The sequence below is a fragment of the Camelina sativa genome, chromosome 16 (genome assembly GCF_030686135.1).
Source record: "Camelina sativa cultivar CO46 ecotype springtype chromosome 16, ASM3068613v1".
Classification (NCBI taxonomy): Eukaryota; Viridiplantae; Streptophyta; class Magnoliopsida; order Brassicales; family Brassicaceae; genus Camelina; species Camelina sativa.
The window spans coordinates 21,582,401-21,604,830 of record NC_141895.1 but is presented as its reverse complement, the minus strand read 5'-3'; the positions used below and the strand labels follow the sequence as shown (position 1 = coordinate 21,604,830).

Genomic DNA, 22,430 nt, shown 5'->3' with positions numbered 1-22,430 from the left:
GAAAAAAAAAAAATCACAAAATCTCACATGAATTTCTGAATGAATTATTAATATTGTAAAAACCAATATCATCAAATTCAAGTCGTGGACATAGAAAAATGGGTATTTGTTGGGCAGGCATAATAATGGGCTTCTTTGTTTGTTGTAAGTGACACAATATAATCAAAACCAACAGCCTATATGACACCAGATGTATAATTTACAGATCAACACGAATCACTTTACCTGTCTGTCTTTTCTAGGAAGGCAGCAAAGAAGAAGACGCCACTCCTCCTCCTCTTTCCTGATCCTGGGTATGCATACTCTCTCAACGCTACTGAATTCGTCTGTGCAGTTTTTTGTTTCTTTATTTTAAGATTATAAACGATTCTTGATTTTATAGGTACAAATAATAGAAAGAAATTGAGAAAATTACACAATGAGTTCTTCAGAGAGTGGGGAAAACGAGTGTATGTGTTGGGCTGCAAGAGATCCATCTGGTCTTCTTTCTCCTCACACAATCACTCGCAGGTGAGATTCATGAATTGCTGATGATCCCTTTTTCAACTCATTTCAAGCAAATATATATATATATATATATATATATATATATTTTTATTTTATTTGACACACAATGTGTATGATCCAGGTCTGTTGCAAATGACGATGTTTCACTCAAAATCACACATTGTGGTGTGTGTTACGCTGATGTTATCTGGACTAGGAACAAACATGGAGACTCTAAGTACCCTTTGGTTCCTGGGTATGTCTTAAAAAAATCCAAACTTTTTTAGATCATTTATTGTATCTTACTTAGTTGAATTGATATTCATCTAGTTTTTTTTTTTTTTTCTTTTGCAAGGCATGAGATTGCTGGGATAGTGACTAAGGTTGGGTCTAATGTTCATGGGTTCAAAGTTGGAGACCATGTTGGTGTTGGAACCTATGTTAACTCCTGCAGGGAGTGTGAATATTGTAACGATGGACAAGAAGTTAGTTGTGCTAAAGGGCAAGTTTTTACTTTCAATGGTATTGATCATGACGGCTCTGTTACTAAAGGAGGCTACTCCAATCACATTGTTGTTCATGAGAGGTTAAGATCAGCTTTTTTTTTTCTTGCCATTTCATATTTTTGAAACTTGTGAATGAATGCCTTATGAGTTAGTTAGGGAGCAAATGATTTCTCAGTACTAGTTTGCTTGTGTTTGATATATTGAATAAAATAGGTACTGTTACAAGATACCTGTAGACTATCCCCTGGAATCAGCTGCACCATTACTCTGTGCTGGAATCACGGTTTATGCGCCTATGATGCGTCACCATATGAATCAACCTGGTAAATCTCTTGGGGTGATCGGGCTAGGTGGTCTTGGGCACATGGCAGTTAAGTTTGGCAAGGCTTTTGGACTTAATGTGACGGTTTTTAGCACCAGCATTTCCAAGAAGGAAGAAGCTTTGAATCTGCTGGGAGCTACCAATTTCGTTATCTCCTCTGACCATGACCAGATGAAGGTAGAAAGAGCATCTGGTAGCTACCAATTTCGTTATCTCCTCGTTATCGCAATCTGCTGGGAATTTAAAAAAAAAAATTCTTGTGGAACCAAAAACTTAACTATGATATTTACTTGCAGGCGCTAGAGAAATCTCTAGACTTTATCATTGATACAGCATCTGGTGATCACGCGTTTGATCCTTACATGTCTCTCTTGAAGATTGCTGGAACTTATGTCCTGGTTGGTTTCCCAAGTGAGATTAAAATCAGTCCTGCAAATCTCAACCTAGGTATGTTTTCTTTTTAAAAAGTCATAGAATCTCCAATTTTTATTAGACTTTTACAGTCTTTTAGATGCTGAAACCAAAGATGTTGTTTGGACAGGAATGAGAATGCTCGCCGGAAGTTTAACAGGAGGTACCAAAATAACTCAGGAAATGTTAGATTTCTGCGCAGCTCATAAGATTTATCCAAACATAGAGGTGATTCCAATTCAAAAGATAAACGAAGCTCTTGAAAGAGTGGTGAAGAAGGATGTCAAGTACCGTTTCGTGATTGATATCCAGAATTCTCTGAAATAAAGATGCCAGTCATGTACTAAAAACTTGTATCTTTGTGAGTAGCAGCACAATAGGTATAATGGAGTCTGTACGAGAATAATACTCACTGCTACAGCTTGTTCTGTTTTTTTTTTTTTTTTTTATTGCTAACAAAAAGAGTTACGGAGTGAAAAAACTAAGAAACAAGAAGTGAAGTGGTTGTTTCATAAATATCTTTATGTATATGTACCTAACGCAAATAAAGGAAGCTTATTATCACGCGAGACATAAATTATTTATTTTTCCAATGTTTACGAGTCATATTACATTTATGACGACGAAAGCGAGATATCAATGTTACCGTTAAATTAAAAAATGTCACTTTTGTTTTTTTTTTTTTGCATTCGTTGCCCAAAAATTTTCAAAATTCAAATCTCTTCTTTTAACAATTGCAAACTTTTTTTTGTCTCCTTCATTCTTGATCAGGCCACCAAAATCCGCAGAAACTTTCTCTCTCTTCTTCTTCTTCTTCTTCTCCCTCTCTGTCTCGAAATTTTTATAACAAATATATTCTGGAATCGACCTTTCTCCACTAGATCTGATTCCAAAACCTGTGAAAAGTCTTCAACTTTATTACATACTTTGATTGGAAGAAGAAAAGTTTCTAAATTTGAGCAGATGGGTGGCTCTGGGAATTGGATTAAGTCTCTGATTACTAACAAGAAACCCATCACTGATGATGATCAAGTACATCTCGAAAACAAAGCTCTATGTTTTCATTTCTGTTTTCACTCGTATTGATCTCTGTTTTCATCTCTCAGTAACTGATTCTTTTTGTTACTTTTCAGGAGAAGAACGGTAAGAAGAAATGGAAGCTGTGGAGGACTTCATCAGAGAGCTTACTCTCTTCCACAAAGGGTTTTAAAAGCCGTGGTGGTAGCTACGGGACTCCTTCGCTGGGCTCAGATCCGCCGTCTTTCTCTGCTGACGATTCTTTCACGGCGGCTGTTGCTGCTGTCATCAGAGCTCCACCGAAAGATTTCTTTCTTGTCAAACGAGAATGGGCTGCCACACGGATTCAGGCTTCCTTCCGAGCTTTCTTGGTACTATTACCAGCTCTTTGCTTAAATCTCCTTTGGTTTAGTGATCTCTTCTCATTGCTTTTAGCACTTTGATTTGAGAGATATGATTGTATCTGGAACATAGGAGCACTAAAGGATCAACCATAAATACTTAAAACTAAGTTAGCAGTTCTTTTTACAAAGTTAGAAACTTTATTCAACCATCAACACTTAAATGGATCCTTAAACTAAGTTAATTCATTTGAGCAGCTATTTTGTTTTCTTCTCTTAAGCTTTTGTGGTCAATGTTTTTTATTGATGCGTTTTACAGGCAAGACAAGCGCTGAGAGCTTTGAAGGCTGTGGTGAGGATTCAGGCAATATTCCGTGGTAGGCAAGTACGGAAACAAGCAGATGTGACACTAAGGTGTATGCAAGCTCTTGTTCGAGTCCAAGCTCGTGTACGAGCTCATTGCAACAGGGGGCCTTCAGATGGACAGGAGTCGCAGAAGCCATCTGATCAACGAAATGATGATCCTGCAAAGCAAGCTGAGGTAATGCTTTATCAGATATGAAATTTCTGAGATAAAACGGGACTCGTAGGAGAGACTAAATGTATATACTTTGCAATGATGTATTGTTCAGAAGGGTTGGTGTGATAGCCCGGGAAGTATAAATGAAGTGAGGACGAAGCTACAAATGAGACAAGAAGGAGCAATCAAGAGGGAGAGAGCTATGGTATATGCCTTGACACACCAGGTAATGGTTTCAAAGGTTGATCACATTTTGAGAATTTAATCTCTCAGAGCCATTTGTGTTTATTGAGTTTCTTAAATTTTGATAGCCGAGGACGTGTCCAAGTCCAAACGCAAAGGTGAACAAACAAGGGAGTGTTAAAAAGAATAACGGATCATGCAAGAGCAGTCCAGGTTGGAATTGGCTTGACCGATGGGTTGCAGACAGGCCATGGGAAGGTCGGTTGATGGAAGGGCCTACAACAAACTCATCAGAGAATGCAAGGAAAAGCGAGAGCAGTGTATCTGAACATGACACAGTTCAGGTCAGGAAGAACAATCTAACAACCAGAGTTTCAGCTAGACCTCCTCCAATGTCATCATCAGCCACGAGTTCTGAGTCTTCGTCGACATCTCAATCCCCAGTTCCCTTCTCGGGAAGTTTCCTTGAAGAAGGAGGGTACTACAGAAAGCCGAGCTACATGAACCTGACACAATCTATCAAAGCTAAGCAGAGACGATCAGGGTCGCCGTCCTCTTGTTCTAAAACACCGTTTGAGAAGAAACAGTCAATGTCTTACAACGGAGATGTAAATGTAAGGCGTAGTGCTGGTTCAGATCCATTGAGCAACCAGTGGACTGATTTATACCCACCGGCTCAAGTAACAGGAAGACACATGTGGGCAAAGAGCCAGAGAGGCTAAACAAGTAAACATCAATCATGCCTTCAATCAGTTCAACAGCTTGTTGGTCCCAGGAAACATACACGGAATATAGATACAGAAGCAAGTTCTGTTTATCATTTTTACTTATTTATGTTAAGGATTTAGTTTCATGACTACGAATGTCGTTGTTTGGCCACTTGGGATCATGTATGGTTTACTTGTAATTTTTCTGAAACAATCTGTTCTTAGTTCTTGTCAATATGAAACCAAGACCAAGGCTCACCTTTAGACATGAAAGGCATTTAAGACTAGTAACATAGATTACATAAGAAATGGTGACTAACAACCAACACTTTCCATATATTCTCCAAGATACATATGAATTCTGTTATACTTAAATCATTTGAATCATTCAGGATGATAAACTGCCTTATTGCTTAAGTGGAGCTTTCTTCTCTCGGTCTGCAATTCTAGCAGGCGTGTTTGAGTGTGACTTGAACCGTCCTCTTCCGCCTTCTTCTCTCACCTGAAAATTCGACAAGCATCAATATTTGACGCAGCATTCTCATCATGAGGCAGAGATCAGAATAAAGTTTAGGCTTGTGTACCTTTTTCTTGACGATTTGAACAACATCTTCATCCTCAAGATGATGAGAAAGACCGCAGTGTTGAGGGTAGTGCCTCGCGCTTGTGCCCCAAACCAGTGCATACTTCATATCCTTCACCAGAGTTCTGTGGACGTGGTTACAGAAATCTTCAACTGTGCAACCACCTCTATCCTGTGAAGTAACACAAGGTAATCAAATTCTTATCTATACAAAATAAGCCTGAAAATCCACACGATAAGTGCCGAGGATATAATTCTTACAGCTGAGAGGACAAAGGGTTCATCGAAATCTGGTTGCTGGCTTTGAGGCTTTGAGTAAACTCTCACAAGTCCCATTTCGTCCCACATTCTTGCAAGTAGTCTGTCTAAGTTTAGCTGTTTCAAGCAACACCATCATTACCATTAGACCAGTGTGTTCGAGTATAGATATACACATGTTTCAGAGTATACAGGCCATTATGATGAAGCTAGAAGCCTAGGACTACACTGTATCGGATTTTTCTTTAGACACTACTCTTGCCGATGTAATAGAACAGTTCTACTTGCTAGAACTTGCCTTTAGATTGCAGCTAATAACAATAGAATTTGGCTGCCGTGCTAGCCTATCAACGTCATCGATTCCAACAACATCTATTTTGTTGTAGACATATACACACTTGATGTATTTGCGGTTGCCTTCAATAACATCAATAAAGTCATCCACAGTAGCATCCTCACGAAATAGAACCTGCAATATTCCTTACTTAACTCATTAGGAATCTCTCAATAAAGCAACAAGATTTTAAGTTATATAGTTCTACTCCTAACTTGCGGACAAGAGAGGCTAGGAATAGTTATTGTCCGAGGCTGATTTGAAAACAAGATTAAAGGTGGACTTATAAATACCTCAGCATTGTGAATCTTGTATTCATGCAGAATTTGATAACAGAGCTTCTCATCAATGCGCGTTAAGGGTGCAGTGGTGTTGAAAGAAATTCCCCCGGTCTTCTTCTTCTTAAAGTATATCTATTAAAACAGTGAAAGTAAAACACCAAAAAATGGTAGCACATCAAGTTGGTACATAACAGAGGGCTGATTTTGGGTTGTTATGATATAAAATCAAGAATAAGAAGATGAAGGGAAAGAGAATTAAGAGTTTTGCTAAGAAAATAGAAAGGGAGGCCATTGATAAAGATAAGTTTTACCTGTGGAGGTCTTTTGTTTAGACGCAGACCCACTGCTTCAAGTTCCTTGGTAAGTATTTGCCTGTGACCTTCACTCTACAACGATTTTGGAAGAAGAAATAGTGAGACAAAATGGCAAAAGCGAAAAAAGACAGAACAATCAAATAACTTGCATATTCATTCAAACCATATCTCTTACTTTTGAGGCATCGAGAACCATCAACACAAGGTCTGAAGACTTTGCAACAGCAATAACCTGAGAAACAAACAGTTTCAATTTACGTTTATTTCATAGCATACCTTAATATGGTGTAAAACCGATAAGTATTTAAACCTGTCTCCCTCGTCCTTTTCCTTCTGAAGCACCTTCAATAATCCCAGGGAGATCAAGCAACTGGATTTTGGTGTCATTATAGTGAATGACTCCAGGAATGCATGTAAGCGTAGTAAACTCATATGAGGCTGCTTCCGAATGTGTCCCCGTTAACATTGTCAAAAGCGTGGACTTTCCAACACTGCAAATCACAGCCACAAACCCAAATTTGGCTACCTTGGCTACCTAAGTGAGAGACTCCAAAGTTTTAAACAAATGCATAAACATGGATATGCGAGTTTAAGATTAGACCTTGGAAATCCTATAAGTGCAACACGCCCATGGCCATACTTTGTAACTTCAAAACCATCCCCACCTCCACTAGAACCCTATTAAGTACGTTTGGAAGATATTTACAAACCAAAATCAGAAATGAAGACTGAATATAGAATCTGAACTCTGCTCCAGCTATAACGAGCAGAAGTTTGTACACTCTATATCTATAGACATCCGAAACAAGCCTAGTAACAGGATCCAAATGTTATACGCACAGACAGTAGTGGTTGAAAAATTCTTCATAAAAAGTTGCCTTACTTTTGGTGGCTCTAACAGCTGTGTTCTGAGCTTTGCAATCTTTGCCTTGAGCTGACCAAGATGATACTCTGTCCATCATATGTGACAATATTTTCATTTCTTCTGCTTTCTTTGCAGAAAAATCAATGATGAATCTCATCTCTATTGTAACGTAAAGAGAAACCTGTAGCTTTATTCTTCTGTGTCCGAGCCATCTCGGCTTCAATCTCTTTAATCCTTTCGACGATTCCCATTTTTCTTTCAGAATTTACTGCTACAAATGGCTAGAGATATGCAAGGATTGAGGTATCTTCACTTGTTTCAGCATTATTGGAAAAAACCAACAATAATCAGACAGATAATTTAAAAGAAAATCATAAAATCACCAATTAACCATTATTAACTCAAAAAGACAAAAACTTTAAACTGGGGCAACACGAGATGCGTCATCTAAAGAACTTCCAATAGAAAGAACAAAGCTTTTAATCAACTAAGTCTAAAAGAAAAGAACAAAGCTTTTAATCAACTAAGTCTAAAAGAAGTAACATATCCTGCAAACGAAAGCTCACCTCTTTGGCTACCGATCAAACTACGACATGCAGATTACAAATACGAAGTTATACAACTTAGCCTTTACATATGATTCTCGGCAGTAACAGAGCTATGTGTTGGCAATTTTAGTGAAAAACAACATAAAAGATCGAAGCTATTGAATGAAAAGGGAGGAATTTTGATGAGTGGATGGCGATCGAAAGATGGTTCTAGAGAAAGCGAGAAAGATGGTTCTGGGTCGAGAACCATCTCCAAGAAATAATGGATCGAATACAAAAAGGCCCAATCAAGTCCGAGTCAAACGCAGAGTTGGCATTTGATCATCATGACTTCAGTTCCATGGATATTATTTATATTATAGAGAAACCATTCATACCAATTCAAGAAGACTCAGAGACTACTTAATAGTACTTTCCTCATATATATAACCCACAAAGCTTGCTTCAAAAGTTACAAGTCTACAGAAACTATTATCGTCTCGTCTCCTTACTTTGCTATCTTACAAAAAAAAAAAAAAAAACTCAGCTACAAAGAAGTCGGATCTTGTTTCCCTTCCCTTCTGTTACTGTATCCACCAACCTTGCTTACCGGGGAACCAGAGATTGCTTCTCCGCAAGTTCCCTTACCCGTGACAGAATCTGCACAGGAATGTGCATCGACCCATGTTTCTTGAGACTTCCCTGTAAACACAGTAGTATATTCACAACTAAGCACATCCAAGTTCTCGGCAAAGGAATATGCAGTTACAAGCTAAAGGAATAGAGAGAGAGAGAGAGAGAGAGAGAGAGAGAGAGACATAGAGAGGTACCATGCTGTTTGAAGGACTCTGAGCAAAGCTTGCTTTCAGAAGATTTCGCCATTTGTCCTACAAAACAACAAGATGGTTAATCCAAAGCCTTGATTGATAGGACATGCAAAGAGGGATAATTAGTTGGGTTACCTTGAGATCTACAGACGTACGATATGAATGTGATGAAAAGGAATGCTTTTTGATCTCAGACCACTTTCCAGCTCCATACTTTGATACACCCTCGACTAGTTTTGTAACCTCAGACAGAGTCCAAGCTCGATGGTGTTTCCTTCTAAGTGCGCCACCTTGCATGATTGGCAGGCCCATGTCATCCGAGCTATTTCCAGAGGAGTCTATGTGCTCTGGCTCCATGTCTTGATCAACCTCACTGAGAATATGCTCTTCGTTGTTCTTGTCACTTGTAGAAAACTGCATTTGCAAACCAAGAATGCAACGAGAAACTGTGTCATATCTGGAACGCCAAATTTATCTAAATAACAGGTAGGGGGTAAATGAAATATCATCCGAGGCCATCTCTAATATCTGCAAACTAGGAAATGAGGATGAGGAAATTTACAAGATATTTCGATGGATAGAACCAAAACAATAGATAAGTCTTACTTCTTTTTGGACTGGTCGAGAAGCAGACTCTACCACCAAATCTCGCTTCACAACCTCATTGTTTAACTGAGATGGGGTCAAACTGAAGTTACTCTCTGCTGGACTAGCTCTATCTTCCAAACAACTGGAATGATAATCCTACACAATGTTGCATTATCCTTAATTACATTCCAACTTGTTGACCAGAAAAAAATATAACATTCCGATTTAACAACAAAGCAAAAAATGGTACAGAAGTAGATCACTCATTTTATTATATTTTCCATCTATGCTTCTTAAAATATTATTTGGCACGTGGAAAGAGCAAGATATGATAGGGCCAAATCATTGGAAGTTCAAAGAAAAGGCATGAGATTGTGTAATGCAACAAAGAGACATACCATAAGAGCCATGATGTTCTCTCTTGGACGGCTTCTCCGGACATGAGAAACATAAGGAACCTCAATTTCAGATCCAGCAAGGGATACCGTCCTGGTGACAGCAACTCTCTTTCCTGAGGAGACGCTGATAGACCTGACCTCAGGTTTTTCGGATGACCTCTGATCCTTTGAAGGAATCATTGGCTTGTCATTTTGCCGTTTTTCATCTGTTTCTGATAGTTCTTCAATGTATCTTCTTGTAGGCTTCCTCACTCGTTTTGCAGCCCTCTGTTCACTGGAATAATCCTCACTAGCGTAATAGTGGTCAGTAGCATTCAAATGATCAGTACTCGATGGCGCCTCTTTCGGTTTAGTAGCTCTTACATCATCACCCATATCCTTGCTAACGACATTAGTCATAACGCTGGACTTCTCTTGCTTTCCAATTAACTTGTTATCTTTTATTGTCAGGTTAGTTGCTGGTACATCACAAGATTTAACAAGTCCCATTGCAATCCTCCTTTTGAGCCATGTCTTGTCCTTAACGGTTGTCTCACGGCCAAACGTTGCCCTGAATGTTTCTTGAAGTGCTTTAATTGGTAAATCATCCAAGCAGATCTCGCCTCTAACTCTAGAAAAATCAGGTTTTTGAGCAGCTTCAGACAATGCAGTTTCTTTGGGACTAGCTGCTGCGTTTGAGCATGGTTCAATCATATCAGACTGATTCAAATTGCATTCATTCTGAACATTCGATGCAAAAGAAATGGGTTCTTGCAGCAAAGCTTCATAGTGGGTTTGATCCTCCTTAATAAACTTTTCTTCATTAGAAAACTGGATGTTGGCATCTGGAGGAGTAGAAGGCACCTGAGATCCATGTACATTGCCTAGCCTCTCTTCTTGTTCGACCTTTTGCAACATCTCCTCATAATACTGCAAAAATCTCAAAGAAGGAATAAAATCTTAGGAGTAGGCCATCTGGTCTGCGATAGAGTTTTTATGAAAACTTTAACATTAAAACATTAAAAAATCTACAAGTAGGAATGATAGTTTGTCAGAAAGTCAAATTCTATTTTCAACATTCGTGAAATAGGACTAACCTGGTCTGTATATGGTCGCACATTATCAGACTGCAATAAACCTGAATTTATAGCTGAAAGAATAAGATATAAGGTCACCAATTTGTAACAATAACAGAATATGGGACACCAGATGGAGAAACCACAGAGAGATAAGCATATTTGGGCATATATCGATAATAGAAATCGGTATGAATGTGAAATGGATTGATACAGATTTATGGTTTGATTAAGAAACCCTTAACTTTAGCTCTCCTCCTGATTTGCATCTAGGATAACCACTATCTATAACTATAGGCGTAGTGCATTTGTATATGCAATGCCTTCACGAGCATAATTAGAGCTAAACTAACATAGGCTTTTAAGCAAGAGAGGTTCAACATATAAAGATTTATGGGAGCCAAACCTTCTGAACTTTCAACATGGGACAACCGAGAAGGTATCCCTTCAGCTGGAAGGTATCCTACAGTCTGACAAGCATCTGAAGCAATATGTATATCTGTCTCATTGACCTCCAAATTTTCTTCATCGGTTGGAAGGTAGCCTACAGTCTGACAAGCATCTGAAGCAATATGCATATCTGTCTCATTGACCTCCAAATTTCCTTCATCGGTTGCAAGGTAGCCTACAGTCTGACAAGCATCTGATGCAATAAGCATATCCGTTTCATTAACCTCCAAAATTTCTTCATCGGTTGCAGGAACTAGTCTTCCATCTCCTGAAACCTAATCATTTGCATAAACCACCAAACATAAGATTTTGAAAGGCTAATACCTAGTCATAGTAGATATATTCTTCAATTCCAGGAAAAGCAAAAAAAAAAACCCTCCTAGAATTATCATTTTGCATGTTATAACTTGGACGTCTTAGAAAAAGTACACATTGATAGCCGTACCCGAACAAGCTTGTAGGCAACAGGATTTCCAATCGGATTTGTTGGAGAAAATGGTGTGACACTTGTCTGAGCACTGCCTTCAAACATCTCTCTGCAGTCCTCAACAGTTCCAACCGCAGTTCCCATCGCAAATCCAACTTCAAACACACAAACTGAAATCACCAAATTGGAAAAAGCAAATAAATTGATAAATAGTCAATATATCTTTAAAAGTAATCCACCAAAGGATGCTGCAGTCCTATGAAATAACTTCACCAAAAGAAAGAAATCAATCTATCACAGGGATCAGAAATATAAACAGAATGTGTAGTGCAAAATTATATATACAACAAATAGACAGCTATCTCTGCAAAAATTGCACACACAAAAAAAAACTTAAAACCCAGAAACGGAATCCCATTCAAATAAAACCATCAAAGGAAAACAAAACAGTCCCAAAGTGAGAAGTATCTATTATCAAACAAAGGTGAGGCCTTTGAAGAGGAAAAAGATAACACTAAGTATACAAAATCAAAAAGACTAACAATTTACACTACCCCATCTTCAGATTCCAAAGAATTCACAAGTTTCCACAATTGAAAAACAGAGACTTTCTCATTCTCAATAAAAAAAACCAATTGAAATTTTCAGTATATTCCATCGAATTTACAAGACAGAATTTAAGAGAGCAACGAAATCAAAGTTTGAAAGAAAATAAAAGATGGAATTTTTATCATGCTCACCACCGCTAATCAAGTTTTTTTTGTCGCCGGAGAGTGTGACAACTCACAGAAACAAAAAAAACGATTGAATTACACTTTTTTTTAGTAACCTTGAAGCGTCGGAGAAGAAGAAGTCGTGTCTAACAATGGATTCGTCTTCGATGATCGCAGAGGAAGAAGCTTCTCCTTCTCGGATTAGCAAAAAAAAACAAAAAAAAAAAAAGAAATTTGGGAAATTTTTGGTGCTGCTTTATGTTGGCTCTCTTTAGGCTTTTTTTATTTTAATTTTTTTCCTTGAAGTGTTTAAGAGCGAATTAACATGTCCCGGACTCCAAAGCGTTTTATTAACTCAAAATCTTTATTTTCTGATTTGGAATCCGTACGTGATACATATGTCATGCAGTTTGGTCCGATATTGCCACGTCAGTAAATAACTTAATATAGCTGGAATATGCCAAAACAGAGTAAACTACGCTCCGTTTCGAATCACGTGTGGAAGGACGCCGTGTCGGATGATATATCTAGATTAGCAATGCATGTCGGCTGATTTTACAATTTTGGTTATTTCCAGATTTACAAGAATGTGTACGGTTGGGTATTTCACAATCTCCATTTTGGTTATTATCATTTTATTTTTATTTTTAATTTACACTTCCATTTTTTTATGTACCTAATAATTTGAAAACGAGGGAGTATATGTTGCACAATGGTCCTTCACTCTTCCTTTTTTGCACAATGGTCCTTCACTCCTTTGCAGACAAAACTAGATGAAATACAGTACAATTCACAAGCATATGTTGCTAAACAATGTCCTTTATCCTTGAAACCTCATTGTAGACTTTACTTCTCTTGCAGCAATGATCCTTTTGATGCATTATGAATGGAAGTAGACCTGTTTCTTTTTGCAACAATGGAAACTTGGAAAACACAAACACATCATGAGGGTAAGCAATAGCACCAGGTTACCATCGTACTAGTTATGTTGGAATATATTTATTTACCAACGTTGTGGACAGTGGAACTAAGCAGTTAGCATCAAAAACACATCAACTTTAGTAAATCTTAAACTGAATTCTGAACGTACAAATGAAAAAATTTGTCATAGAAAAGCTTAATTAGAAATTCCAAACTGATTTTCAACCATCAGTATTCAGTAGAGTAGAACAAGTGTCTAAGATGTAAGGTGCTTCCGAACTCCCAAGAACTTGCGACATAGATAGTTCAGAGAGACTATAAACTCCATTTTCACTATAAGCATTGTCACTGGATCCTCTTATACCATAAAATCTGGTGTAAGGATTTGAGTAGAGAGATGGATCAATGCTAAAGAAAACTAGCAACAAACAAAATATTCCATAAAAAATAGTTTTGTTACGAGGAAGTTTAAATCAAGGTTTCTATGCCATTGCTTCAGTTCAAAGTATTCGAACAAAGATCTCAAAGCAAAGACTACCAATGCAATCTAATGTAGAATTATAAGCTACATCACAATATTATTAGTGAGTAAGGAATATAGATCTAATTAAACAAAAACATTTACAAATAAAGAGACTCATCAAAGACATCAGGAGAAAAGTGAACAAAAATTAGAAACTAGGGAGCAAACGTTTTTTTATCAATTGAAGAAGAAAGTCCCAACCTTTTTTATCTTATCAGCAGAAGAACGTTGAGATAAGGTTGCAAAATGAAAGGCCTGGAATTTTGACACCTGGCACGGTGATAAAGCGCCACAATAATGAATGTTTCCTTCATCATATAAGAAAGGCTTTGTGGTAATTATCACCGTGTAGAGAACCTCTCCCTCGTCTAGAGGGTTACAAGAAACCGTTGGGAGATTACATTACAGTAGTACACAGTAAGGACTGTAAGGTGAGGAGGACGAAACCTTATCTTTGCAACTGCAGACATGGCGGGTACTTCTCTACCTTCATCTCTCCTCAGCCAAGGACCTTCGTTACTCTTCTCTACTTCTTCGAATCAGGTCTCTGAAGCTAAATGTGGAATAGTGATAACATCTGGAAAACGTTCTCTTGTTCGTTGTTTGGCTAAGAAGAAAATCAGTTTTGTGGATCAGATTCTCGATTATATCGAAGGTATCTTCAATTTCACGGGAATATGAATTTTGGGTTTTAAAGGTGAAGCCTTTTTTCTGAACATTAAAAATCTGAATGCTGTTGTGTGTTTTTTCTTGTTTTAAGGCGGTCCGAAGCTTAGGAAATGGTATGGAGCGCCTGAACTTCGACCAAAGGATGGATCTTTAAGTGGAGACGACGATGAGTTGAAAGGTATTACCTAAAAGGGCTTGAATTGGAAATCTCAGGACTTAAGACATAACTCTTATATGTCATTTGGAATCCATGAAACAGAGGAAGAAGAAGATGATCTTGATGGAGAAAAAGATGCTGTTTTTGTAACGGATGGAGACAGCGATTTGGGTCAGGTGTGTGTTTCAGGCTTTCATAGAACCATTATATATTGGATGCAGCAAGATGAAACTGAGAACTGTTAACTCTTAGCTGATGTAGATGATTATACTGCAACTGATTGTGAAAGGGACTCGGACTAAAGCACTTGTGAAGGACAAAAGAAAGGCTTTAGATGCTTTTGGAGCTTATGTTGAGGTTAGTTCACTGAATACATATATAGTACTCCCTATTTCTGTCTCTTCTTTCTGTTTACTTCGACAAACATTCAATTACTGTAAATCTGTGAAGTTGACGTCTGGAGATGCAAGCAACGAGCGTTTCTTAAGGAAAGCTTTTAAAGGCGTTGGTGCAATCATATCCCCAACTGTATGTTTAACCAAACCCTTCATCATTCGTGTTGATCTGTCTTGTACATTTATCTAAACCGTTAAGCATTTCATTCTTTCCTTCAGGAAGGTTTCTTATCTAATGTCAAGAGTTTAAGAGGTGTGAAACATGCAGTTCTCTTGTCTCAGGTAAGGATACATACATATCCATGACTTTACCTTCTTCATACTTGGTTTCATATTATGATGTGATCAGGGTCTTTTGTCTGTGAGATCATGGTTTAATGAAGCTGCAGTTGTCTGTTTATGAAAACAGCGGGGGAATTCAAGCTATGATGAATAACAAAGCGAAAAAACTGGCTGAGCAAGATGAAAAGGCTGTTATATCTTCGAACGTCCCTTATACAATCATAAGAACAGGCAAGCTTGAGAACAGTCCTGGAGGGAATCAAGGCTTCAACTTTAGCGCGGTAAATTTATCTAATAATTGATAAACTAACAAGATGAAACATGTGTTCACTTGACTGCTTGGTTTCAACAACATTTTTATGAATGAAACAGGGTGCTGCAGCTAAAGGAAGCATAAGCAAGGAAGATGCAGCTCGTATATGTGTTGAAGCTCTAAGTGTGATCCCACCAACAGGGTTAATATTTGAGGTAGATAAACAATCTTTGCTTTTCTAGATATAAAACGTTATGTTTTTATTGATGCTGCTACCAGTTCAAAGAAGCCTATTTTACTGATGAGGCTTCTGTTTCGGTCAGGTTACGAATGGAGAAGAAGTTGTATCTGACTGGGAAGGACAGTTGATGAAAGTGATGCAGAGACAGAGTGAAAGGAAGTAGTAACGTTCAAAGTGGAAATGAACAGAACATCATATTATACATCATCATTGTCTATCTTTACAACATCTTTCTATTGATGTAGATAAGAAATTATTTCCTTCATATTTGACATGGGTCTCAAGAAACTTTGAAAGCCTTTAGGATTGATTACAAGTTTCTCTCCTCTTGTACGCATCAAAAATTGTTTGTTTTCACTATTGTAAGATTGAGAAACCATTAGAATCATAGCAAGAATTATATGAACAGTATGGAGGCCCTACCATTTACTGTTTTTATAAAATATCCAGAAAGAAAATTGATAGGAAAATGGATGTGAGCCAAGAAATTGATTATAAAAAGGTGAAGTGAACCAAAAAGTTTGGCTGGATTCTTTTGTCCAAAAGCCAATGAAAACAAATAAAGAAAGGGGGGAAAGAAGCTTTGTGTTGTAAAACAACTTGAAACTTGTGTAAAAATGGAGAAAAAGATAAGGAATAATAAAAAGTACCTAACTAAAGTTAAAACTACAAGTCTCTGTTCTGTTGTCTTTTTGACTTTAAGGATCATGCAAGAACAGAGGCAACGAGGATAATCATCTTCTTTTGCTAGATCAGACTTTAGTACACTATCATGTCTTTTTTTTTTCTTAATTTGATTCGAGTATCATCTTACTTTATATTGAGCTAATAAGGCTTCATATGAACATTGCTAAATTTTGAGTTCCTACAAGCAAAAAGATATGGTCTACATGTAAATTCTAGAACCAAAGAAACCACACTGCACAGTACACATTCATTTGTGAGAACCCTTTTTGAAGTGCATAAAGATGATTAGAGAATTTGATTAGTCCAAAGGTGTAATTATTAACATGTCATAAATGCATTAGTTGGTGGCAGAACTTGAATTTCAGAGATGTGTCAAATCTAACAAAAGAAGAAAACTTCTTTTATTATCTCAGAGTCAAAAGACATAAAACATTAATATAGATAACAATTTCAACAGAGATTACAGGAAGCAAAACTGTTGAAGAAGACCCTTAAGGAAAATATTAATGTTCATATTGTTGGACAACAACAACAACAACAACAACAAACATTGTCACTCCTTAATCGACAATCAAATTAGCTTTTTGAATCTACAAAATCAAGATTGGTTTTTTATTTGTTGTTGGTTATGTTGTTACCCGGATCTAAACCTCTTCTGGTTGTTGTTGTTGGCCTTGCCATCAGATTTAAGTGTCCCTGTAGACTCCCCTTCGGATGAAGCATCGACCGATCTGGCGAAAGAATGAGAGAGATCTCCATAGAGACTAGCCACAGTTCTGATATTGTTATTGAGCTCTCTAATCAAACCAACATTTCTACCCAAGTGATCAGCTTGTTTTGACTCGTGGTTGTGATTGATCTCGTTGATCAAAAGCCGGTTTTGATCAAGAATGTCTTGAACTTGAACAAAACTCTTCTGAAAATTCTGCAAAAGTTTGCCATCCATCTGGTATCTCTCCCCACCAAATCCAGAATACACATCTCCTTCCATTCTTGATTCCATCAAAAGCTCAAATCTTGATTGATCTACAGAACAAGAAAAGGCATATAAAAACTCACATTAAACAAGTGTGTTTATACGTCTTCTTCCGTTGACCTTGTCTATTATAAAGCTCTTTGATCACTCACATAAAGATTCTACTTTTTTCCAGTAACACAAATCAAAGATAATAGTTCTTTTTTTTTTTTTTTTGCCGTTACATTTTCAATCTCAAGAACCCTCAATTTCGGACTAAACACCAAACACGTTTTGAGGAAAAAAGAGATCTATATATAGATAAAAAGAAAAAAAAGGAGAAGTAAGTAAATAGCTCTTCTATAAGTAGAAACTGATTCTATAAGATTCATAAAAAAAATTTGAAGACCCAGAAACCAAAAGAATCATATCTAATCTATCTATGAACTCAAAAAGCAAAGCAAGATTTTTTTTTCCCAAAAGCTTTGATTACATAACAAAAAAAAAAAAAAAAAAAAGTTACGATTTTTTTTCTCAAAATTCAGTTTCTTTACCTTGAAAAAAATAAACAAGCTCCGTGAAGAGGTGGTGTGACACAGAGAGGATGAAATCGAGATTTATTTATTTCTCGGGAAATAAAACAAGAATCTTTATATTTTTCTTGTTTATGGAGAAAATAATATGACAATTATTGGAAAGCAAGAGAGAAAAAAAAAAGGAATCTACTTGTCGTCTGTAGACAAACAGTTTGAGACAGAGAGAGATTTGAGGGGAATATTTATATAAATGTTCTTATCTTTTTTTTATCCTTTTTCTTATAACCCATTTGGAAAAAAAAAAAAAAAAAAAGATTTCTTTTTTTTGGGTGTTGTTGTTGTACTTGCTTGCTTGGATTACTCTGCATCTGTAATTGTGCCACTGTGTCAGACATCTGGAGCAAAATTATTTATTTTTTTGACCCGACCCGTAACTTTTGTTGTTATTCTTTATAGTGTCAGTAGAGAGGTCGGACCGACCAGGGGACTTAAAATCTATTTAAATTTTATATATGAAGTTAGTATATAGCATGTAACATTTAAACATATGGGTCAGAAAATTTAACATATGAAGTTTGGATAATTAAAAAAAAAAAATTATAATTATTTATAGATTTGGATGAAACTTGAATTAAACACCTGTTAAATCGAAGCTATGATATAGGAGCAAGCCAGAAGTTCACACGAGGAGAGTATTTTTCGTGGCCTGGCCTCCGAGCTTCTTGAAGGTGTGGGCCGCAATGTCATAGCGATAAGCACGATGGTGGTCTGGTCGATGAAGTGAATAAAGTTAGGTTTTTAAAAGGTCCTGGTACAGGCTCACGTTGACTCAAAACTCCTCGATTAATACAAAAGAAAATGCAAAGATCATCAATGTCAATATCTTGTCTATGCACCATGAACCCCCTTGGTTTTCACCAAAACTTCCATTGTATGGTCAAATTCTAGAAATGCGGATTGGAATACAAATTGTTTATCCCAAACCCAATGCATTGTGATTAGGCAGTTTGTTTGGACATACTACTTGTTTTACATTTATAATCCTTTAGACCGGTACGTAGTTTTGCATCCAGTTGAATATTTTTTGGATCAAATATGGATAATGGATATATTATTGGTATAAACCATATATAAATTTACTACCGTAAAAAGGAAAAACTACAGCAGTAGAAGTTAAGGAACAACACCTAAAACAAACGAGATGATCAAATTGTTAAGAGTAGTAGGTGTTTCAATGTTTACTCCATGTCCAATTTCCTTCAATACCTCTAAACTCGAGTTTGGCAAATTCCTGTCAAAGAAAATTATGTGGCAAAGAAAAGAAAGATTACATAATAATATACTAACAAAATTAGAGTATGGAGGTTAAACTGCGAGAGATCCTTTATAATGACTTATATTGTTAGAGTTTAGTTATCATCAATCCATCACTCATCAAATATTATTTACCTATGTAGACGACGTCCATGCTCCAAAGGAAACACCTGATCCTTGTCACCCCAAACGATCAACGTTTTCTGAATATTTAATCAACACCAAAATAAATAAATCATCAGTTACTAAATTATTCAGTTAAAAAAAAAAAACTGTTTTATTTGATCAAAAAAGAAAAGATCAAATGACCTGTGATATTGCAAAGAACTCTGGCTCCTCTTCTCTTTCCAGCAAATTCTTAGCTAGATCTAAAAGTTCTTGTCGATTTGTCTCATACATCACCTAAACAAAGATTGAAACTTTCAGGGTTTATTCTGCAAATGTCTAACATCTGGATCATTTTTTAAATAAAAACTAAACTACGGGGCAGAATGAGTAAATTAAAAAAAAAAAAGAAACAGAACTTACAGAGATGAATTGGGAGAGGATAAAATCTGGAACCCAGTCAAGAAACCTAAGACCTGTATTCATGGAAACCCTAACTAACAACCTCAGAACCCTCGGATTACTCGGAACCAGAATCTCCGACACATCTCGGCCGTGTTTTTTCATCTCCGTCATCTTTTGCTGCTGCGTAAACCCGACACCACTACTCACAATCACCAGTTTCTCAATCATCTCCGGCCAAATTTTCGCGATCCGGTACGCGACGAACCCTCCGTAACTAATCGAGTAAACCGACAAATCTCCTCCGTCTTTACCACCACAACCAAGCCTCTTCAAACCTCCGACGATACTCCTCGCCTGAAACTCCACGCTCCGATCTGTGTTTCTCGAGTACGATCTCCCGAAGAAAACGAGATCAGGGATGAACAGATTAAACGATCTCGACAGATCCGTGACCTGATGTATAAATTGCCATTTCGAGTTCCCTCCGTAACCGTGTAACATGAGGAGGTTTGGCCGGTTAATCTTCCGGTGACCGGAGATCCAAAAATGTAATGTGGTTTCACCGTCGTTTAAATCTACGGTGATCGGGCGTAGATCGCAGAAGATTAGGAAATAGAAAGATAAGAATGTATCGGCGAGCTTGATCAGAATCGGGTAATCGAAATTGTCGAATAAACACCAAACGAGGCTCTTTAAGAGAGTTATCGCGATGCAGATGGCGCGACGGAGGATTCGAAACAAGAGTTTCAGTGACGCCATTAGAGAGTTTTGGTGATGATCTTCTGAATAATTAATATGGTTGTGTTTCGTGCATGCATGTGTGTCTGTCTCTTTAGACCATCTCCATTCGTCACCCAGTCTTCTCTCATTAATTAGAAACAAAGAAGTAATAACAAAGGAAGAGAGAGGATAAAAGTGAGAAACGATTAGAATTCTGTTTAGAATCGTTTCTGGACATATGTCAATTAGTTGAATTTTTTTTTTAAATAAATAATTATATTATATTAAAATAATATGTATTGATATTCTCGTTTTTACCGATGCACCTGGTATTAGAGACAGATAAAATTGGTTATGGTTAAAATTAGAGAAAAACAGAGCCGTTTAAAATCTCTCCCGGTTTAGTCCGGTCTGATTCGATTGACTAATTCTTTCCCACCGAAACGTTACTTATTGGGCCAAAGCCTTATTTGTTATAGTTTTGGGCTCATAATTTCACACAAAAGACACAATGGTTTAGTGACATATATATAGCCAAGAAAAAGAAGGATCATTCCAAGAATCTTTCTTGAGCTTTTTTTTGTTTTGTTTTGTTTTTGTCGACATCTTTGTTAAGCTTCTTCTGGCTGTCAAATAGTGTCTTTTAATGGTCCGTCACATGTGCCATTGGTCCCCATTACATCACAAGACATACGTATCCACATATCCTCCTCGTATTCTCTACGTCAACTTTACCCCCAACTTGTGACAAAATCTTTGGCACTTGGCTCATAACTCCAACTACCCACAAGTAAACGAGTTTTTCTTATCTTCTTATGGACGTGATTTGCGCTCTTCTACTTACTTGAGCGACAAGTTAATTCAGCAATTAGCCTCATGTCTTTTAATTTGCCTCCTCTGTGTTATTCTAAAAATCCTTGACGCCGCAGTCAGATTCCACCGATTTCTTTTATAACCAGAAAATTTTCTTCATTTGTAATTAATATCAATGTCTACATCATCCTTACAATCACCAGTGATCTACTAATGATGCGGAACAGACAGGCAAAGAAAAGAGGCGTTTTGTTTGTTTCTAAGAGTGGTCCTTGTTCTTGGATGTCCATAATGGTTTCCAAAAGCTTATCTCCATCTTTCGAATGTTCACCACACAGTTTATCCACCAAACTCTCTATATAAACACAGAGGAGAGAAGTCAGAAGAGTAGAGAAAAAAAGAAGAAGAGAGTTATTCCTAAACCAGTCATTCAAAATGATGATGCGCATTATCTTCCTCTTATCTCTTCTCTTTGCTCTATCCAATGCCTCTGTTCAAGACTTCTGTGTCGCAAACCTGAAACGTGCTGAGACCCCAGCAGGTTACCCTTGCATTCGTCCCATGCATGTCAAAGCTAGTGACTTTGTCTTCTCAGGCTTAGGCACTCCTGGAAACACTACAAACATCATTAGTGCTGCTGTCACGCCCGGTTTCGTTGGCCAGTTCCCAGGTCTGAACGGTCTAGGCCTCTCAACAGCTAGACTGGACCTAGCTCCTAAAGGTGTGATCCCAATGCACACTCACCCTGGTGCCTCTGAGGTTCTCTTCGTCCTTGACGGCTACATCACTGCTGGGTTTGTCTCCTCTGCAAACGCTGTCTACGTGCAGACGCTTAAACCAGGACAGGTCATGGTTTTCCCACAGGGCTTACTTCATTTCCAAATCAATCAAGGAAAAGCCAAAGCTGCAGCCTTTGTCACATTCAGCAGCGCTAATCCCGGTCTCCAGATTCTTGATTTCGCACTGTTTGCTAACAATCTTCCCACTGACCTCGTCGTGGGTACTACTTTCCTTGACGCAACTACAGTCAAGAAGCTAAAGGGTGTTCTTGGGGGAACTGGTTAAAAAAAAAAAAAGACTTGGGACTCCCCTTGACTAAAACAACAACAAACACCTCTTTCTTCTTCTTCTTTTTATCTTTGATGGATTCTTGTCATCTCTGTTTTGTATTCCTTGTAATTCTTCAAAACCTGTCAAGATTAGTACATTGTATGTGAGTTTTTCATTCAAGATCCTGAGTTTGTCATCATTCATACCATTTCATATCATTAGCTAAACTTAATCATTGATTGACTTGAGTGAACCTTCCAATATAGAAAAAGAAACAAAAGAATGCTAACT

General features: G+C 37.3%; 8 protein-coding genes across 17 annotated transcripts; 4 read left to right on the top strand and 4 right to left on the bottom strand.

Moving 5' to 3' along the window:
• The first annotated feature begins 155 nt into the window (after window positions 1-155).
• Window positions 156-2,289, top strand: LOC104751118 (putative cinnamyl alcohol dehydrogenase 1). Its single transcript, XM_010472997.3, has 7 exons — window positions 156-293; window positions 383-510; window positions 629-742; window positions 842-1,072; window positions 1,206-1,491; window positions 1,611-1,761; window positions 1,856-2,289. The coding sequence occupies exons 2-7, from the start codon at window positions 419-421 to the stop codon at window positions 2,050-2,052; spliced, it is 1,071 nt and encodes a 356-aa protein (XP_010471299.1). The 5' UTR covers window positions 156-293; window positions 383-418; the 3' UTR covers window positions 2,053-2,289.
• Window positions 2,290-2,491: 202 nt separating this feature from the next.
• Window positions 2,492-4,761, top strand: LOC104751115 (protein IQ-DOMAIN 8-like). Its single transcript, XM_087490123.1, has 5 exons — window positions 2,492-2,757; window positions 2,859-3,113; window positions 3,403-3,624; window positions 3,716-3,829; window positions 3,915-4,761. Exons 1-5 carry the CDS (start codon window positions 2,689-2,691, stop codon window positions 4,506-4,508), a joined length of 1,254 nt encoding a protein of 417 aa, XP_087346249.1. The 5' UTR covers window positions 2,492-2,688; the 3' UTR covers window positions 4,509-4,761.
• On the bottom strand, window positions 4,754-8,069 carry LOC104751117 (developmentally-regulated G protein 2). 3 transcript variants are annotated; one of them, XM_087490120.1, is made up of 12 exons: window positions 7,695-8,069; window positions 7,310-7,440; window positions 7,147-7,214; window positions 6,865-6,941; window positions 6,574-6,754; window positions 6,439-6,495; window positions 6,261-6,335; window positions 5,962-6,081; window positions 5,633-5,803; window positions 5,338-5,451; window positions 5,078-5,248; window positions 4,754-4,995 (listed from the first exon to the last, which is right to left on the bottom strand). In XM_087490120.1, the coding sequence occupies exons 2-12, from the start codon at window positions 7,377-7,379 to the stop codon at window positions 4,900-4,902; spliced, it is 1,200 nt and encodes a 399-aa protein (XP_087346246.1). In that variant the 5' UTR covers window positions 7,380-7,440; window positions 7,695-8,069; the 3' UTR covers window positions 4,754-4,899. The 3 variants fall into 3 exon arrangements, with proteins under 3 accessions (XP_087346246.1, XP_087346245.1, XP_087346247.1); XM_087490119.1 differs by having other exon boundaries at window positions 7,310-7,435; window positions 7,695-8,051; XM_087490121.1 differs by having other exon boundaries at window positions 7,310-7,409; window positions 7,695-7,924.
• Window positions 8,070-8,075: 6 nt separating this feature from the next.
• Window positions 8,076-13,736, bottom strand: LOC104751114 (uncharacterized). 6 transcript variants are annotated; one of them, XM_010472990.3, is made up of 9 exons: window positions 12,141-13,736; window positions 11,419-11,570; window positions 10,930-11,248; window positions 10,545-10,597; window positions 9,469-10,377; window positions 9,089-9,226; window positions 8,618-8,896; window positions 8,486-8,542; window positions 8,076-8,357 (listed from the first exon to the last, which is right to left on the bottom strand). In XM_010472990.3, exons 2-9 carry the CDS (start codon window positions 11,542-11,544, stop codon window positions 8,262-8,264), a joined length of 1,977 nt encoding a protein of 658 aa, XP_010471292.2. In that variant the 5' UTR covers window positions 11,545-11,570; window positions 12,141-13,736; the 3' UTR covers window positions 8,076-8,261. The 6 variants fall into 6 exon arrangements, with proteins under 6 accessions (XP_010471292.2, XP_010471295.2, XP_010471293.2 ...); XM_010472993.3 differs by having other exon boundaries at window positions 10,545-10,585; XM_010472991.3 differs by having other exon boundaries at window positions 11,419-11,555; window positions 12,141-12,479.
• A 74-nt stretch (window positions 13,737-13,810) lies between these two features.
• LOC104751113 (uncharacterized) lies at window positions 13,811-15,962 on the top strand. 3 transcript variants are annotated; one of them, XM_010472989.3, is made up of 9 exons: window positions 13,811-14,212; window positions 14,318-14,404; window positions 14,486-14,559; window positions 14,645-14,740; window positions 14,834-14,911; window positions 14,998-15,060; window positions 15,168-15,341; window positions 15,433-15,528; window positions 15,637-15,962. In XM_010472989.3, exons 1-9 carry the CDS (start codon window positions 14,026-14,028, stop codon window positions 15,715-15,717), a joined length of 936 nt encoding a protein of 311 aa, XP_010471291.1. In that variant the 5' UTR covers window positions 13,811-14,025; the 3' UTR covers window positions 15,718-15,962. The 3 variants fall into 3 exon arrangements, 2 of the variants coding, with proteins under 2 accessions (XP_010471291.1, XP_087346248.1); XR_002035712.2 differs by having other exon boundaries at window positions 13,873-14,212; window positions 15,188-15,341; XM_087490122.1 differs by lacking the exon at window positions 13,811-14,212 and having other exon boundaries at window positions 14,338-14,404; window positions 14,636-14,740.
• Window positions 15,963-16,618: 656 nt separating this feature from the next.
• LOC104751112 (protein ELF4-LIKE 2) lies at window positions 16,619-17,890 on the bottom strand. The gene is made up of 2 exons (XM_010472988.3): window positions 17,751-17,890; window positions 16,619-17,267 (listed from the first exon to the last, which is right to left on the bottom strand). Exon 2 carries the CDS (start codon window positions 17,242-17,244, stop codon window positions 16,876-16,878), a length of 369 nt encoding a protein of 122 aa, XP_010471290.1. The 5' UTR covers window positions 17,245-17,267; window positions 17,751-17,890; the 3' UTR covers window positions 16,619-16,875.
• Window positions 17,891-18,826: 936 nt separating this feature from the next.
• LOC104751111 (uncharacterized) lies at window positions 18,827-20,506 on the bottom strand. Its single transcript, XM_010472987.3, has 4 exons — window positions 19,575-20,506; window positions 19,356-19,448; window positions 19,182-19,249; window positions 18,827-19,023 (listed from the first exon to the last, which is right to left on the bottom strand). The coding sequence occupies exons 1-4, from the start codon at window positions 20,313-20,315 to the stop codon at window positions 18,906-18,908; spliced, it is 1,020 nt and encodes a 339-aa protein (XP_010471289.2). The 5' UTR covers window positions 20,316-20,506; the 3' UTR covers window positions 18,827-18,905.
• Window positions 20,507-21,524: 1,018 nt separating this feature from the next.
• LOC104751108 (germin-like protein subfamily 3 member 1) lies at window positions 21,525-22,338 on the top strand. Its single transcript, XM_010472983.3, has one exon. It carries the CDS (start codon window positions 21,525-21,527, stop codon window positions 22,152-22,154), a length of 630 nt encoding a protein of 209 aa, XP_010471285.1. The 3' UTR covers window positions 22,155-22,338.
• The last annotated feature ends 92 nt before the right edge of the window (window positions 22,339-22,430 follow it).

What these genes read in the sequence shown, in the direction of transcription:
- LOC104751111 (XM_010472987.3), bottom strand. Translation starts at nt 20,315, where the DNA reads ATGGCGTCACTGAAACTCTTGTTTCGAATCCTCCGTCGCGCCATCTGC. An exon ending in AGTTCTTTGCAATATCACAG is followed by an intron (nt 19,250 to 19,355) that starts GTCATTTGATCT and finishes TTAAATATTCAG; the next exon opens with AAAACGTTGATCGTTTGGGG. An exon ending in CATGGACGTCGTCTACATAG is followed by an intron (nt 19,024 to 19,181) that starts GTAAATAATATT and finishes TTTCTTTGACAG; the next exon opens with GAATTTGCCAAACTCGAGTT.
- LOC104751108 (XM_010472983.3), top strand. Translation starts at nt 21,525, where the DNA reads ATGATGATGCGCATTATCTTCCTCTTATCTCTTCTCTTTGCTCTATCC.
- LOC104751118 (XM_010472997.3), top strand. Translation starts at nt 419, where the DNA reads ATGAGTTCTTCAGAGAGTGGGGAAAACGAGTGTATGTGTTGGGCTGCA. An exon ending in AAGTACCCTTTGGTTCCTGG is followed by an intron (nt 743 to 841) that starts GTATGTCTTAAA and finishes TTCTTTTGCAAG; the next exon opens with GCATGAGATTGCTGGGATAG. An exon ending in TCCTGCAAATCTCAACCTAG is followed by an intron (nt 1,762 to 1,855) that starts GTATGTTTTCTT and finishes TTGTTTGGACAG; the next exon opens with GAATGAGAATGCTCGCCGGA.
- LOC104751115 (XM_087490123.1), top strand. Translation starts at nt 2,689, where the DNA reads ATGGGTGGCTCTGGGAATTGGATTAAGTCTCTGATTACTAACAAGAAA. An exon ending in CCATCACTGATGATGATCAA is followed by an intron (nt 2,758 to 2,858) that starts GTACATCTCGAA and finishes GTTACTTTTCAG; the next exon opens with GAGAAGAACGGTAAGAAGAA. An exon ending in TATATGCCTTGACACACCAG is followed by an intron (nt 3,830 to 3,914) that starts GTAATGGTTTCA and finishes AAATTTTGATAG; the next exon opens with CCGAGGACGTGTCCAAGTCC.
- LOC104751117 (XM_087490120.1), bottom strand. Translation starts at nt 7,379, where the DNA reads ATGGGAATCGTCGAAAGGATTAAAGAGATTGAAGCCGAGATGGCTCGG. An exon ending in TGGTTCTCGATGCCTCAAAA is followed by an intron (nt 6,336 to 6,438) that starts GTAAGAGATATG and finishes AAATCGTTGTAG; the next exon opens with AGTGAAGGTCACAGGCAAAT. An exon ending in AACCCTTTGTCCTCTCAGCT is followed by an intron (nt 5,249 to 5,337) that starts GTAAGAATTATA and finishes GTTACTTCACAG; the next exon opens with GATAGAGGTGGTTGCACAGT.
- LOC104751114 (XM_010472990.3), bottom strand. Translation starts at nt 11,544, where the DNA reads ATGGGAACTGCGGTTGGAACTGTTGAGGACTGCAGAGAGATGTTTGAA. An exon ending in TTGCCTACAAGCTTGTTCGG is followed by an intron (nt 11,249 to 11,418) that starts GTACGGCTATCA and finishes GCAAATGATTAG; the next exon opens with GTTTCAGGAGATGGAAGACT. An exon ending in CTCGACCAGTCCAAAAAGAA is followed by an intron (nt 8,897 to 9,088) that starts GTAAGACTTATC and finishes TTGCAAATGCAG; the next exon opens with TTTTCTACAAGTGACAAGAA.
- LOC104751112 (XM_010472988.3), bottom strand. Translation starts at nt 17,244, where the DNA reads ATGGAATCAAGAATGGAAGGAGATGTGTATTCTGGATTTGGTGGGGAG.
- LOC104751113 (XM_010472989.3), top strand. Translation starts at nt 14,026, where the DNA reads ATGGCGGGTACTTCTCTACCTTCATCTCTCCTCAGCCAAGGACCTTCG. An exon ending in CTTTTGGAGCTTATGTTGAG is followed by an intron (nt 14,741 to 14,833) that starts GTTAGTTCACTG and finishes AAATCTGTGAAG; the next exon opens with TTGACGTCTGGAGATGCAAG. An exon ending in CAACAGGGTTAATATTTGAG is followed by an intron (nt 15,529 to 15,636) that starts GTAGATAAACAA and finishes TGTTTCGGTCAG; the next exon opens with GTTACGAATGGAGAAGAAGT.